This window comes from Cervus canadensis, chromosome 8 (genome assembly GCF_019320065.1).
Source record: "Cervus canadensis isolate Bull #8, Minnesota chromosome 8, ASM1932006v1, whole genome shotgun sequence".
In the NCBI taxonomy this organism is placed as follows: domain Eukaryota; kingdom Metazoa; phylum Chordata; class Mammalia; order Artiodactyla; family Cervidae; genus Cervus; species Cervus canadensis.
Window position 1 is genome coordinate 64,184,009 of NC_057393.1, and position 16,293 is coordinate 64,200,301.

Consider the following 16,293-nt stretch of genomic DNA (forward strand, 5'->3'; position numbering starts at 1 on the left):
GTTCTTAGAAGGATTTAGAAGCATTTAGAGGCCTTGGGAAAGAGCAGAGAATATAAATTAACCTAGAAAATGCTTTTACATATAAAAGTAAAAGCCCACAAAAGTATATTGTCAAGTTTTATAATTTGAAAAAGTTTTAACAGACTTTTTAAACTATTGATATACCCAAATAGATACCAATTCTTATAGTAATATCAGTTTTTTAATTTATTACTATATATAATACAAAATATGAAATATTTCATGTAAAGTCATTTCTGTTACCACAAGTTCTTTAAAGCATACATTCTGGTAGGCACCTTATTTTCCCATTTAATTTGTAAATTATAAAGTAAATAGTCCATGTTTTGAAGAATAAGAATTCCAGGGATGATCCAGTAGAGGTGGGTCAATTATACCAGTTTTCCGTGTGGACAAATTACAAGAGTATTTTACAAGCATACAGGGCTAGATTTTTTAAGTGGTGATTTGTACAGTGGGTATACAGTAAGTATATCTGCTTTAATTTGTAATATGATTTAGCAGTTAAGAAAAATTAATTCTTCCTTTACTCAGTGTTCATGTTTCTTTTGGGGGGGACCCCAATTTACTATCTGATTGAGATCTCCAAACTTATCTGATTTAGCCTTCTTTGATTCCTTAGATTTTTCAGTGTCCTTTCATATTAATAACTGCTTTGGATAAAATTTATCATTTTTAAATCATGTATACTGCTCAAAGGTCATTTTAGGAATAATTATTCTAATTGACCTTCTTGTAGAAAAAGCAAAATAGAAGAGATGAATGTTATTGTTATAAATATTCTGAGTTTTGTATACTTTGGGTAAAGTGAAGAATTAAGACTTGGCAATATTATCAGACAATATTGTCCTCTGCAGTTTTTGATCCTGGTCTTGAATGTGAGAGCTTCATACAGTTTGAACCCAGAATTGAGCCCAAAGAATCTTTGACTACAAAAAATATATGACTAAATATGTTGAAATTCTCTAAATAGGCCAGAGATAGGCTATATCAAGAATGCATTTTTCATTTATATGACTTACATGTATGTCCATATCATGAAATGATTAGGATTTAATTGCCTGTAAGACCTCAGTTCTATCTCTTGATTCCTCTCTAGTTGGTAGATGGGCTTGAAAAGATAGATGCTCAGTAGCCTTTTTATCTTCAGTTAAGAATGCAAGATCTTATTATCTGAGGCAAATTTGGGTTCATGATACACTGAACATATATGGATTTTTTTTAAGGCTATATATGTTAATATCTTTAGATATTTGGAACACCAATGTTAGAATAGAAAGGAAGATCCTAGTAGATGAGCAGAGTACTTTTAGATTACCCACAAAGGATAGGACCACAAAACTGTTCTAGTTAGTGTAACTTACCAAGTTTACTGCCCACAAATTTTATTTCATTGTCCTCTGAACATAGCAACTTCTGCAGCTTATGCTTCGCTCTATGAATTAGAAGTGACAGGAAAAGCATTGCTAGACTCCTTCTAGTTTATATCTTAGGGAACCAACTGGTGATAAGTGTTATTTCAGTTAGGCATGAAAGAAAAGAATTTCCTTCTGTTTGCTCTGCTACAATTCTACCATCATGGTTTCACCCTAGAGAATTTCATAATTTCATCCTAGAGATATCCTTGTGATTGTTATGGATGTGATATAATAAACATATTGAAAAATTCTAAGGCCATCAAAATACTGAATTCAAGATGGATAATTAAAACTAGCATTTGCATGGATGCTGAGGTGTCTGTGTTTATAATAGGTCTGTGTGTTCTGTGCATTGAGCGATGGTGTCTTAGTGCTGTGTGTAAACTGTGCTGTGTCAGGAATTGGGGGATTGGATGGGGTTCTCTAATATGGGTACTATATATGTTAAATTGTAAATGATGATGTAGTATGGGGTACTGTTATATTTTTTAAGTGATCATTGCCTTTTCTTCTGTACAATATGACCCTTCTCATCTCTCTCATTCATTTTGCATGCCTCTGCTCACTTCTGTACAGCCACAGTTGAGGCTATTGAGGCTGAAAAAGGTACGATCAGAGTCCTTGCGCTGGGCAGAGATCTGTGGTGTGTGGGTGGGCATCAGAGAATGTCCTATGGGTGTGTCTTACTTCTAGCTTGCACAGCCCAAGATGAATCAGACTCACTGACTCATCAAGTTTAACAGTCGTATCTTCTTCTTCTTTTTTTTTTAAATCACAAGGACTGATTTCCATAGTGACGATTTGTTTTTTTCCCTTTTCTAGTATAGTAATGAGACCAGCATTTAATGTTCCAGAATTCTTTAGAGTACAGCATGTTATGCTATAATATTACAGCATTTATAGTTGCAAATGAAGATCTGTTCCATATTTTGCATGATTCTTTGCTACTCAGATTTTTATATTCTTGAGTGAAATCCTCTCTAGATACAGGTTTGGTATTCCCGTGATTAAAAAAATGATAAAGTCATTTTCAGTAATTCCCTTGAGAGTGCAGGAGCTGTCACTATGATTTTGTGCTGCAGTTTGGGCTGTTGTTTGCTGGTAATAGTGTATTCATGTGTATCATGTATTGACTTGGTAGTACACGTTGCTGAAAGCTTTGCTGCCCCAACCATTTATTTGGTTCACATGCACAGAGTTTTGAGTCTCAGGGATTGCATATTAAAGCAACTAGATCATAATCAATAGTATGGAAATCTTTTCTATGCACATTTTAATAATAGAGGATACATCACTCCAGATGAAGTGAATAAGAAACCATACCAGTTGAAAGAGGATTGCTGTCTATTTTGATTTGGGTTTCCAAAAAATAGGCGATGAATAGCTAGTGAATTAAGGAAAGCATCTCCTAAATATGGAACTCTAAATACTTTTTATTACCTACAAACACAGATCTAACTCCTGGAGGCATTTCCCACCTTTTTCATTTCATATTGGTGGTGATGGAGTGATGATACCTTGTCCTCCAAGGTAGTTCTAATTGCTAAATTTTAGCTTTATTTCTTTTCTCCTCCCGTGTTCTTGGTACAGATTTGTATGTCAAGGATTAACTTTGTTTAGCCTCCTCACTTGCCCCTATTCTTGTTGCTGTCTTACTGTGATAGCCACTGTTGATTTTAGAGCCTGAGGTAGGAGATAATTGATGAAGTAGGAGTCAGGCTGAGACCCTGAGACCATTGCCTGGAGATCTCAGGGTCAGGGGAGGGCTATTTTTGTGTCTTGTTTTTTTAAGGCTATGCTAACACTTGTCATCTATGAAGCTATCATGTTTATATTTAGGTTTAAATGTTTCATATTTTAAGGGGAAATCTGGAATGGGGATAGGCTTCAGTTTCAGTACAGTTTAAATGTTGCTGTGTACAACTAATTTCTTTCTTCTTAAAAATCATTAATTATGTTTTTGAAATCTCAGAAATGTTTTTCAATTACTGACTTATCAAATTTGCATTTTGTTAAGCAATACGAGGATTCTCTCCACCACATAGAATCTGCAGTTTTGAAGAGGCAAAGGGTTTGGATAGGATCAATGAGAGAATGCCACCCCGGAAAGATGCTGTACAGCAAGATGGTTTCAATTCTCTGAACACCGCACATGCCACTGAGAACCACGGGACTGGCAACCATGGTGCCCAGTGACCCACGGCTTCCCAGGGACTCTCACATCTCGGGCCCCAAATGGACAGATCACCCGAGGAACTGGAGGGGTCGGCCAAGCTGACTGTCAATGTCACAGTCCCTCTGGAGAAACCATTGTGCTTTTGAGACCCCAGCCCCCTTCCTGGATGGAGGCTTGAGGGCCCTGGGACATGTGCTAACTGATAAGATTGGGTCATCGCTGCCAAGGTGGAGAGCAGTGAGCAAGGGGCTTGGGGCAATTTCCAGTGGAGGGCGACTACACCTCCATTTATGCTTGTGGTTCACACATTTAAGTTTACAAATGAGATTTCTTTTTCCCCTCAGTAGAATTAGATTTTGTTTTTCACCCATAACTTCAAATACAATCCTAAGAGCTAATGTGGACTTTTTTTTTTCCATGAAATGTCTTTAAAGGATGAATTAGCATGGTCTTAAAATACATTTCCGAGGTTACTAAGCTGTATTTTGAATTATGGGCAAAATGCTGAGAAACCCAGTTGGCATTTAAACAAAATGCTGACCTCAGGTCTATAGTTCTTAAATGTGGCTAATTCTGTAATATAGTCTTGGTATTTTTCAATTACGAATGCATAACCTATTTGTAGGCAGACTCTCTTACTTGAACACAAATCCAAAAACTAATTAGAATCTTTCTTGTCCAGATCTTTTGAGATTTAAACCCCACAGATTTAAGAAGAAAATCTCTAAATTTCAGAATTATGAAGAATTACAGAATTACTCATTTAAGGTACTTTAAAAAGAAGTTTGTACATTGTCAAAGTAATTTTAATTCAAATCATGTCTGTAAAACTTGACGTATTTTGTGTATGCATGTTTTAATTTTGCAGATATTTAATATATAGACCTATGATGTACAGGTACGACATGTATAGGTTACCTAGATGTTATGAGAAATTTTAGTTTATTGTGAGTACTCAAGTTGCTTATACAGCCACCAGGGCGATTTACTGCTGGCTTTCTATCGTTTTATGTTTTGATGCAAAGGAAATTTTAAAATGTTCTGGAAGTGTTTTGATTACGCAGTGCAGCACAGAAGCAATGGTTCTGTTCAGTCATTCAGATGTTAGTGGAAGCATAAGAGTCAAGACTGCATGTTGAACATTTTCTTTTGATAGTTACAGAACTGCTTGGTTAAACTAGATGGAACCATGTGCTGATTTTTCACAATTACTGGCCTGTATTGACTGCCACTGCAGTTTGGTATTTACCTTTCCTTTGGTGGCTTGCTTCCCTCATGCCCTGGAATACAACTCAGAGCTCCAGGCAGCGGAACCATCTATTGTTTGTTTGCCAGAAAGTGCACCCTGTATGGTCTCCTGTCTAAGTTGGAAATATTATGCATGTGCAGGACTATTCGAGTATTTTATAAACAGTAGCACACAATAAATTCCATGCATGGGCCGCTGCTCCTATCTCTGTGTTGGGTTTTATTTGGAAGATGTAGTCTGATTTGACCTTCTCCTACAAATCAGAAAATCCAGTTAATAGAATTGGGATATATCCTTAAGAGAAAATTATCTCCTGAATAGTTAATGCCAATTTGATGAATTAAATTCTTATTTTCATAAATTTTGCTCTTGTTTTAAAAAAAACTTTGATTACACTTGTTTTATATGAGTACTAGTAACTGAGTGCTAGGAGACTCTGGATGCCTATTATAGGCCTAAATCTATTATTTAAAACCAGTGTTTCAGTTAACTTTTAATTGAAAGAAAATGTTATTGTCTATAATTTTGTTACAGTAGTATTTGGAATATATTAGGTGTTTTAACAATAAGAAAAAAATGATACTGCCATTATACTCCTTTCTAATCAAAATAAGTATAGGACTTTGCAAATTGAGGGAAATTTGCATTTTGTGCAACATTTTATAGTATAACTGTATAGGAAGTTTGATTACAAGTTTTCAACATTAATTATACGTTATGAAACATTAAATTAAAATATTTATACTTGCCTAGTTTTTGGTAGCAAAGAGAGCTCAAATTGTTAATCATTACAGCTTCTTGCTGTAATATCATTTCTAAATTAAGAGCTTAACTGATATATCAAGTAGTATTAACTTCTTTAGTCCTTAGGTCCATCACTAGGGTTATATAGTATTTATGGAAGCATAGGTAAACATGAAGCATCATTAGCAAAGCAGAAGAATTCAGGTTAATGGTAAAAATTAAAAAGAAAATAAGAGGAAGGAATGGAATTCAGAAAAGGTGGTATACATGAAGAGTATTATCACCCAGTGTCTCATAGATCCTTTCCTATTTGTTGAGTAGGAAACTCTTTCTAGTCTGTCTTTTAACTAGTTTCACAATGAACTATAGAAGTATTTTTAAAGTTTTTTAAAAACGATGATGAATGCAAGTTGTGAAAAGTTCAGATCTTCCTAAATTATAAATTTAAATGTCTACCAGAATAGTAGTAATGTTGGTAAAATTGCTATTCAATATCAAATTTTTCCTATATATCATCTCCCTTTACATTCAAAGATGACATTCTGAGTTAGAAAAGACGATCTGACTTCTTTGACCTTTTGCAGTTCAACCACTAACAAACCTCAAAACCCTTAAATGCTGTACCAGTTAAATTTGAATTTGGCCTGAAACCTTTGCTTAAAATGAATTATCCTTATTTTATTCAGGATTTTTGCCTATTGCAACTGATTTTCCTTTTCCACAGCTATTCTACATAATGTTATGTAATGGTTTGTTGTTGTTTTTTTTTTTTTGCATCCTTAACACTTTTCTTCCACCTTCCCTGCTTGTAGTTTGTGCTTCTGCAGTTTGAGGTTTTCTTGGAATCCACTCTCTGCATCTGTTCATATGTAGATTTACTTGCCACGGTCCAGGACCTCACTGCAAGTGGTTCTGTTCCCTAGTTTGATGATGTTCCCAGAAGCAGGTAAGTGACATAGCTGGGGCCAGATGTGAGCAGTCAGGTCTTAGAGTCATACAGAACCATGCACTAGCAACTTCTGATAGGTTCTGGTGCTTAATAGCTCTAAGTGACAAGGAGCTAGGAATGTGGAATCAAAAATTCTCTGGATCAGCATCCATTATAGGAAGGAATGAGATATTTGAGTTGATTGTTTTCTGTTTTTTTCTGTTCCTAGAAATAGTGTATTTTTAGTCATTAATATATTGATCTTGCTTACATTAATATGCCAGAAAATTTTATTCCTTTTTTTTTTTTTTTTTTTTGCCACATCGTGTGGGTCCAACTCACATCCCCTGCGGTGGCAGCTCAGAGTCTTAACTACTGGACCATGAGGAAAGTCCCTATTCCTCTTTTAAAATAAACAGGTGGAATACCCTGATGACATCTCCTCAGAAAGTGTGTTGCTCTCTTTTCAGGGAAATTGAATTTTACAAATTAATTCTGGATGTTTCTCCTAAAACTGATTTCCCTTTGTTTACCATTAAATGACTATTTCTGTTCTTCTTTTCTGGGCATTATATTTGTACTTAAGTTGTCAAGTTGAGTTAGAGCAGTGTTTGTTATGCTAAAAAGGACTCTGGGCTTGTGAGAACCCTTCTTGGGTCTAGGTTGACATCTTAGAACTGTAGGAGTTCCTGTTTCTCTGTGCTACTGTGTATCAAATACTGACTTCTGAACTAACCCCCGGGGCTTATTCTTGTTGTGGACTGGGAGCAGAAATGTTGTCTTAGTGAGAGAGGTCCAGGAAGCAGTAGGCTTCACCTTTCCTCAGCCGCCTTGGCCTTTGGTGAGCTTGGGAGTGTTGACAGAGTCTGAGCCTTCTTGGCAGACAAGGAAGGTCAGAAAGAGAGAAGTTCATGGGCAGGGGGCCAGGCCCTTACTTGCCTGGTTAGAGAGAATTCAGTGTTGTCTGTCTGGTTGGCAGGGCACACCTAATCACAGAGACCCAGCATTTCAGCAGTTTGCAAATGAAAGTGATATGAAGGGACAGCTGCAAATCAGCCACAACCTAGATCTGAGGAGATCAAGCATTTACTTCACTTGGAAGAAAGAGAGAAGGAAGGAAGCTGAGGGCTTAGCAGGGTAAGTTACTTTTCCATCAACTCCTCTGCTTGCTTAGTTTATAGTTAAGTAAAGAATTTATCACCTAAGGGAGTGTTAATCACTGATTAGGCAGCTAAATGTGGTCATAATAGCAATGGTCCTAATGTATTTCTCCTTTTTCTCTTTCCCAGCCCTTTTTGAGGATCCCCAGTGACTAGCTTCACTTACCTTTCTCTTCCCTACCTCCCTAAAGACATTTTTTTGTTTGCTGGTGAATTAGAGAAAATTAGATAAGCCTCACTGGTCTGGAGATGGTGAAAAGATGAGTATGATTTGGTGAAATTTGAGTCTGTTGGTGGTAAGGAGCAGGGAAGGTGGGAAACCTAGGTGTGAGAATAGGCTAGGTAATATTTTAGGGAATTTAGAGATGAAAAATAAGTTTTTGTAGGCCATCGAATTCATGTCTCCTCTCCAGTGCTTGGTGTTGGTGTTCTCTCTATATACTGAGAATAAATTAAAGCCCAAGTCACTGCCTTTGTTTCTCTCAGGTCAGCCCCCACCCCCACCCCCAGACTTGAAGGATCCTGGATCTCATTGCAGGAAAGTTAGGACCAGGGGATCTGGGTACACAAATTCAGACATGAGCCTGATGATATATACAGATGCAAAGGCAAAGATCTGGCTTCTCATTCCCACCTTCTTACCTTCCTGCCAGAAAATTAGTCCATTTGTATCAGGAACCCACTCCAGACACAGAGGCAAGTATGACATCAGGGATTTCACCAACACCATACCTCCCCACACTGTGTGATCCCTTGACTTCTATCCAGTTCAACCAGTCTTCCTTTGGACTTAATCTTCCATTGGAGGAAGGACCTCTCTTTGGAAAGGCAGATAAGTACCCTTCTGGTCTTAATTGGCTTCTATTGCAGAATAAAGGCCTTTGGTTGAATATCAGAAAGATACTACTTTTGGAATTTAAGACTTGATTTCTCTCAAAAATACTTTTCCTCCAAACCTATAAAGAAAAGTCCATTCTTTCAAGGTTTAAGAAGGTGATGTCTTGCCAGAGGGGGCTGAGTAGAGAGAGTAGAAGAATCCTAGTGAAGCAAATGCTTGGTGATTAAAAGTGGAGGGAAAAGCCAGGTCAGTTTTTTGAAATGGGGTCCTAAGGCGTGAGGGCAATTCCATCCACCCTTTAGTAAAGAGAGATGACTCTTAAATCCTAAAATAATGTACTATCTTTAGGTCTAATTTTTTTCTTTATTGGTGGGAATATAGAAGATATGATATGCAGATGAGCTTAGTTATTTCTGTTTCGTGGACTTTGAAACTGTTCGTTCATTTATGCAATGAGGGGAAAGAATACAAAGGTAGAATGAAAGGATGAAGAGAAAGAAAGTACAAAGGAAATCAAATTAGTTCTTCCATTAGCCTGGGAACAGTGGTTTACAAGAGCCATGTTGTAAAGTGATGTGTGTTAGCTGGATGATTTGGGGAGAGTGTTTGTTTGATTGTTGTGCCACCTATATCTCAGCTGAATGAGCATTCTCCCCAACAGATCAGGTCCAGAAGGATTCAGCGTTAGACCATTTTTGAAGCAGAGCACAATTCTTGATTTGAACTTTAATAGTTAACTCATTCACAGTAAAACCAGCCACTGTCAGCATTGTCATATCCTGTCATTTCCCTGTACCTGGAGGCATTTTATCTGGGGAGCAAAACAACTTTTTAGCTTCAAAAGCTCTTGTAGATACCTTTCTTTTCTTTTCTTTTTTTTAATTGAGGTGAAATTCACATAACAAAATTAATCCTTTTAAAATGAGCAATTAAATGACATTTAGTACATTCACATTATTGTGCAACCATCACCTCTATCTAGTTCTAAAACATTTTCGTCACTCCCCCCCCAAAACACCATTAAGCAGTTACTCCTCATTCCTCCTTTAACCCAGCCCTTGACAACCATTGATCTGCTGTCTTTGGATTTACCTATTCTTGATACTTCATAAAATTAGAATCATATAATGTGTTGTTTTATGTCTGGCTTCTTTCACTTAGCATAACTTATCCACATTGTAGCATGTATCAGTATCCATTTCTTTTAATGGCTGAATTTATATGTATGTATGTGTATGTGTATATGTATATGTCTCCCAGTTTGTTTATTCATTCATCTTTTGGTGACCTTTAGTTTGTTTCTGCCTTTTGACTATTGTGAATAGTGCTGCTATGAACATTTGTCTATAAGCATTTGTTTGTGTGCATGTATTTAGTTATTTTGAGTATATACCTAAGAGTGAAATTGCTGAGTCATATGGTAATTCTATATTTAACTTTTTGCAGAGCTGCCATACTGTTTTGCAAAGCAGCTGCACCATTTTGTCCTTCTACGATCAGTGCGGGAAGGTTCTAGTTTTTCCATATCCTCACCAACACTTTTGTTAATTTCTAGTATTTTGATAATAGCCATCCTAGTGGGAGTGAAGTGTTGTCTCCCTGTTTTGATTAGCCTTTGATTAGTAATGTTTAGCATCATATGCTTATTGGCAATTTGTATATTTTCTTTGGAGAAATGTCTGTTCAAGACTTTTGCCCAGTTTTAATTGGGCCATTTGTTGAGTTTTAGAAGTTCTTCACATATTCAGGATATTAATCTCTCATCAGATTTGTGATTTACAAATATCCTTTCCCATTCTGTGGGTTGTCATTTCACTCTGTCCTTTGATGCACAGAAGTTTTAAAATTTTGATGCAGTCCAAGTTATCTTTTTTATTTTATTGCTTGTTCTTTTTGTGTCATATTCAAGAACTTGCCAAATCCAGTATCATGAAACTTTTCTCCTGTGTTCTTTTAAGATTTTATAGTTTTATCTCTTACAGTTAGGTCTTTAGACTTAATAATTAAACTCAAACCATTCTAGTTCCTTAGTTCCCAGAATTTTCCCACCTACATTTCTTATGCTCATGCTCTTCTTTGTGCTTAGAATTCCTCTTTCCCTGTATTTGTATATTCAAAACATCACCATACTTAATGGTCTATTCCAACTGCTACCTGCTTCATAAAATCTTCTTGTAGCTCACCAACTGAAGAGACTCTCTTCTGATCTCCCATTAGTGCTTTAGTTTCATTTTTCTTGTAAGATTTATACACTGCCTTTTGTTATAGTTTACATCTAACCCTTCTATAAGACATTTAAATGTTCAGTATATTTTTTTCACATTTGTTTCTGTTACGGTATTTTGTGAAGATTTTATCTGTTTATCAGTAAGTATTTATTGAATGAATAGGTGTTTTAATTTTTTCCAATATAGTCTCTTTCATTTACTCAGTCCTTGTAAAAGGAACAGAAGACAGGCCAGGAAAGGAGGATATCACAGAGTTCTTACTAGGTAGTTGGTGAATGTGGGCTTAGTTGTACTTCAGAAGTCATCTCTTTAGGAGATTTAACTAATACTACATATAACTTGCTCCAACTATATAACTCAGCATTGTAAGTGCTAGTGCTCATTTATATCCATTTGATTTCTACTTTTGGGTTTATTGCTTATAAATGTGATGATAGGTCTTCTAAAATGAATGTTTTCCTTTTCCAACTAGATTAGATTGATTATTTCTCCAATTACATGGTAGTTTTGGACAACCAAAACCTCCCTTGCTTTTTCCTCTATTTTAAGTTGATTTTTAGGAACACACTAGTAGTATATGAATATATTCTTTGTATAAGAAGTCACACATTGCAAAGAAGTCTAAAGTTCCCTTTCATTGACCTAGTTCCCATTGCAGGGCCTTTGCCCCTTCTCAGAGGAAAAATAACTTATCAGTTTTACATGAGCCGTCCCAGACTTTTTCTAAGCATCTATATTATATATAGAACTTCACGTGTAAAACATATATGCATAATTATATTCACATATAATTAATTCTCTTTTTTATAACTGCGTGTGGTGATCAGTAATCAGTAGATATGAAATAAATCTTACTATTACCTGGGCCTGAGAGACTAGAATGACAAGTAAAAGGTCAAACATATGAAAACACATCACGTGTGTCCAACTTACAAACTTCCATTCCGTATCTGTTCTACATGTAGTCCCCAGGTATTATTGGACAGGCCATGGCTCCACGGTCCCGACGACGAAGGCACAAGAAATCCCCCTCATCAGTGGCTCCCGTGGTTGAGACCCCACCTGCAGCTGTGGCTCCTGTGCCTCTGAGCCTCTCTAAACCTGGCCCTAGCATTGATTCACTTGGTTTCTTCTCCTTGGAGAATAATGTTCCTGGCCTATCCCAGCTGATCCTTCAAAAACTGAACATGAAAAGCTATGAAGAATACAAGTGAGTGACTTCCTCTGTGCAAGAGTGATATATTGTCTCTGGCAGAAGGTGGAGAGGAAGTGTAGCTTGGGAAATATGGGGTATTTGCAATGAGGAATTTTCTCATCCCAAATTGTGCCAGTTTTATACTATAAAAGAAATATGATTTGCTTAAATGAGAAATGATGGGAGTAGGAGAAGTGAAAATATATAGAAGTTAGGGTAGGTATCATGAGAAATTTTGGAGATACTTTTCCTGTTGCCATTCCTTCTCCATACTTTCTCTGCAGGTTGGTGCTAGACGGGGGTACTCCTGTGTCAGGCTTTGGATATCGATGCCTTGAAGAAATGTTCCAGAAGATGGAGGACACATTCCGATTCTGTGCTTACTGTAAAGCACTCCCCAGTGGACTTTCAGACTCCAAGGTCCTCCGGCACTGCAAAAGGTGATTAGTCAGGAGCTGGTTGGGGAAACTTCTGGAATGATCCTGTTCCAAGACTTCATTGAAGGAAGAGAGGTCTGAGACTTGTAACACCTTTAGACATTTCAGACCTTCATAACTTTAGGCTCACTCCTCATTTTGTCTGATCTAGGCCACAGAGAAATTAGAAAAGACTTGCTTATAAGGTTCATGTTTATTTTGGTATGGGGAGGTTAGACAGAGATCAGAATATAATCCTTTCTACCTCTCTTCTCTTGAGTACTTAAGTATTAAGACCATATATGTTCTGAGGAGGTTGAGGCCAAGCTTGTGATAATAGAGCATCTACAAACTCCTGGTGGGCTTTCTTTTTTTTAATTTTCTATAAGAGATGTAAAAAGTTAGTTATAGATAGAGGCTGAAGTGTCACTCTGATCCAAGGGAAAAATTGCATTCCCACACTCTCCTTCCTCCTCTGCTAAACGTAGTCCCCAAATTTGGTGCAGCAGCTGTCGCTCCTCTCTCTACCTTCCTCACCCAGTGATCTCTCTTCCTAGGTGCGGAAATATCAGTTCCCTTCCCCAGGCGTCCCCCATTCACCTATGAGGTATAGGAACATCTATTTCTGGGGCTCATTCTCTCAGGTGCAGAAATGTCTATTACTGTGGTCCAGAGTGCCAGAGGTCAGACTGGCCAGCACACAGGAAGGTTTGTCAAGAACTGTGTCTTGTAGCTGTGGACCGTCTCATGGAATGGCTTCTGGTCACAGGTAGAGTGACGGTATTGGGAACTCTGCCATAAAGGTCATATGAAAGCATGTTTCAAAAAAAAAAAGAGGAACCGAATGGGACAGGGGAGTGGGGCTGCAGTTGTGGTGACAGGTTGGGAGAATGAACATAGAGGGAATATTGAAGTCAGGAAAGGATTAGATCACTTCTTATTCCTTCTTTCCTACAGGTGATTTTGTCCTACCCTCAGGACCTTGGTCATGGCTGACTGAAGTTGTACAGGGTTGGGACACCTGGTTTTCTATGCGATGTTTACAGCTAGATGATACACTGGATGCTGTGCTTGACAGTCAGGCCATGACCACCCTGTGGGCCAGTGTGAGACGGCCAAGACCAGACCCAGATGTCCTGAAGGGCTCTTTGAAGCGGTTGCTGACGGATGTCTTGTCACGGCCCTTGACACTGGGCTTTGGGCTTCGGGCCTTGGGAATAAATGTTGGGAAGGTTGGGGGAAGCACAGTGCACGTGGTTGGCGCTTCTCATGCAGAGACATTCCTCACTCGTCCTGGGGACTATGATGAGCTTGGCTACATGTTTCCTGGACACCTTGGCCTCCATGTAATCATGGTGGGTGTAGATGTGGCTGCTGGCTTTTCACAGAGCACCTCAGCTTCACTCCTGGAACCTGGCACAGTTCAGCTTAGTGGCCACAGGGGCCTCTATCATGACTTCTGGGAGGAGCAGATAGAGACTGGGCAGATGGCCCATCCAGATTTGGTGGTGGCATTCCATCCAGGTAAGAGCCATTGGTTTGGGGGAATAAGGGGTCAGTCCTCTGGGAGTTTTCCATTCTGGCTCTTGTACTTTTGGAGCCCTCTTCATTGGATCAGGTTAAGCATAATGTAATGAAGACCCTGTTTGATCATTATGTGCTATATTTCGGTTCATAATTTTCCGTTGAAGAATCTAGGGTAGGTGATGGTGGTAGACGAGCATTGGAGGTGAGCTAGGTGAGGGGTGGACACAATTATAGAACTATGTTGTTTGGGGTCTATCTTTGCATTTCCTCTTTCTATTCCCATCTCATTTTGTTCCATAGGTTTCCACGCTTCCCCAGATTTGATGGAGGCTTGGCTGCCCACCCTCTTGCTACTTCGTGATTATGAGATCCCTACAATGATTACTGTTTACAGGTTTTGACCTCCTTTCTTTGTGGTACCTCCTTGATTCACTCACACCTCTATAGATAAGCTCATTTCTCTCCCCTTTGCTCATCTTCTGCCTTCTGGTGAGGATTTTCTTCCTTCACATACTTGACTTTCTTATCCCTTCAAAGTGCTATGCTACTTAATTGAGCAGTTAGTATAGACATTTGGGAGGGGGATGGCCATTGCCTTAGTCCAGCCTTAGGTAATTTTGGGGTTTAATGAGCAGTTCCTCTCCTATCTTTTTCATAATCAGCAGAGCAATTTTTTTTTTTTCTTTGTCTTCCATAGCCGTCAGGAGTTGGCAGCCTCGTTGCAGATTTTGGTGGACCTGGATACACACATCACAGCCTATGGAGCTAACCCTTTTGCATCCCTTAAACCTGAACAGGTCTATTCCAACCCCAACAAGCAGCCAGTTTACTGCAGTGCCTACTATATCATGTTTCTTGGAAGCTCCTGTCAGCTGGATAAGAGGCAATTGGAAGAGAAAGTAAATGGCAGGGTATAAATAGCTGAGCCAGATCATGACTGGATGTCTAGAAAATGGAGAGGCTGTGATGAAATACCTGCTGATGCCAGATTGTTGCCAACTTTCAAATCCACTATATCGTAAACCTAATTCACTTGTCTTGGTAGATTCTAAGCTGAATGGGAGCTCCTGTATGATGTGACTCATTTCTAAGAGGTTAGCCACATGTTGCTTCTAGAGACAAGATTCTAGATGAGGGCAGAAGGCCCTCATATCAGTCTTTGTAGACCATCAAGTTCTTAACAGTTTCCTTCGTGAGAAAGTTACACCTTTTGACTTGAACCACATGGCACCAAGGAGAAGAATGGCACCTTACTCTTTTGAAAAAGACTTTCTTCTTATACAGCAGTTTGGACTAAAAAAAATGCAGATGTCATAATGACTTGAAGTAGTGGAAGAATGAGCAATTCAGATAAGTGGTTGGGAACATGGGGGAGGTTGTAAGGATTGGCAAACTGTTCTACTTCCTGGCTTTTTCAAGATATATTTCTCATTTTCCTGTTTCTCTTGAGGACTTCTAACTTTAGAGCAACTTTTTGCCCTTGTGTTGTATTTTAGATATCCCAGGGTGTATCAGACTTTACTTGAATATACTGCAGTTTGTTATCACTTGGTCTACACCACAATAAATTCAGTTTGGGGCTTCTTAAGTCACTTGTCTTATCTTATTTCCTATTCACTGGCAAGTGTTACTTGTCTACATAGAACATCTCAAGATTGGAGCTTTCTCTCTTGCCAAAGGAGTGGTTAACATCAACTCTCTTTTTGGGCCTGTCACTGTACCACACCCTGTCTGTTGTCATCCATTTTTTTTTTTTTTTGTCACTCATTTCTTATCACACTTAGGGATTAGGATATTCCCTAAGTATTCGTTTCTACAACTTGCTGTTACCTCAACCTCTCCACTTGTATCCAGAATATTATATAGAACTCTTACAACTCAATAATAAAAGGACAGAAAACTCAATTTAAAAATGGGAAAATGAAAAATAAAAATGGGAAAATGATCTGAACAGATGTTTCTCCAAAGAAGATATAGAGATGATCAATAAGGACATGAAAAGATGCTCAACATCATTAGTCATCTGGAAATACAAATCAAATTGGTATTTGTACAATAAAAGAAAGCACTTCTTTTGCAAGGATGACAACAATAAAAAACATAAGTCTTAATGAGTAATTGCAACTCTCATACACTACTAGTAGGGATGTAAAATTGTGCAGCTACTTTGGAGAACAGTCTGGCAGTTTCTCAAGGAGTTAAACATTGAGTTACCATTTGATCCAGCTATTCTCCTAGGTATGTACTCATGAGAAATGAAAACATTTGTGTACAAATGTTCATAGCAGCATTATTCATAATAGCCAAAAAGTAAAAATAACCCAAGTGTCCATAAAGTTGTGAATAGATAAAATGTGGTATGTACATATAATGAAATATTTGGCTATGCTGGG

General features: G+C 38.0%; 2 protein-coding genes across 9 annotated transcripts in view; both read left to right on the plus strand.

The window, feature by feature from the left end:
* PPP3CB (protein phosphatase 3 catalytic subunit beta) overlaps nt 1-5,068 on the plus strand; it is a 48,134-nt gene extending 43,066 nt beyond the window's left edge. For 4 of the 7 annotated variants that reach the window (XM_043476587.1, XM_043476588.1, XM_043476584.1 and 1 more), the window contains 2 exons: nt 2,016-2,045; nt 3,457-5,068. In XM_043476587.1, coding sequence (XP_043332522.1) covers nt 2,016-2,045; nt 3,457-3,635 — 209 coding nt within the window. In that variant the 3' untranslated portion in view covers nt 3,636-5,068. The remainder of the gene's footprint in view (nt 1-2,015; nt 2,046-3,456) is intronic. The other 3 variants (XM_043476590.1, XM_043476589.1, XM_043476591.1) reach the window with 1 other exon arrangement.
* Nucleotides 5,069-5,215: 147 nt separating this feature from the next.
* On the plus strand, nt 5,216-15,488 carry MSS51 (MSS51 mitochondrial translational activator). 2 transcript variants are annotated; one of them, XR_006270862.1, is made up of 7 exons: nt 5,216-7,673; nt 11,728-11,972; nt 12,242-12,397; nt 13,018-13,142; nt 13,331-13,897; nt 14,201-14,389; nt 14,598-14,737. XR_006270862.1 is itself a non-coding variant. In XM_043476593.1 (7 exons), the coding sequence occupies exons 2-7, from the start codon at nt 11,752-11,754 to the stop codon at nt 14,815-14,817; spliced, it is 1,383 nt and encodes a 460-aa protein (XP_043332528.1). In that variant the 5' UTR covers nt 5,216-7,673; nt 11,728-11,751; the 3' UTR covers nt 14,818-15,488. The 2 variants fall into 2 exon arrangements, 1 of the variants encoding a protein (XP_043332528.1); XM_043476593.1 differs by having other exon boundaries at nt 14,201-14,294; nt 14,598-15,488.
* The last annotated feature ends 805 nt before the right edge of the window (nt 15,489-16,293 follow it).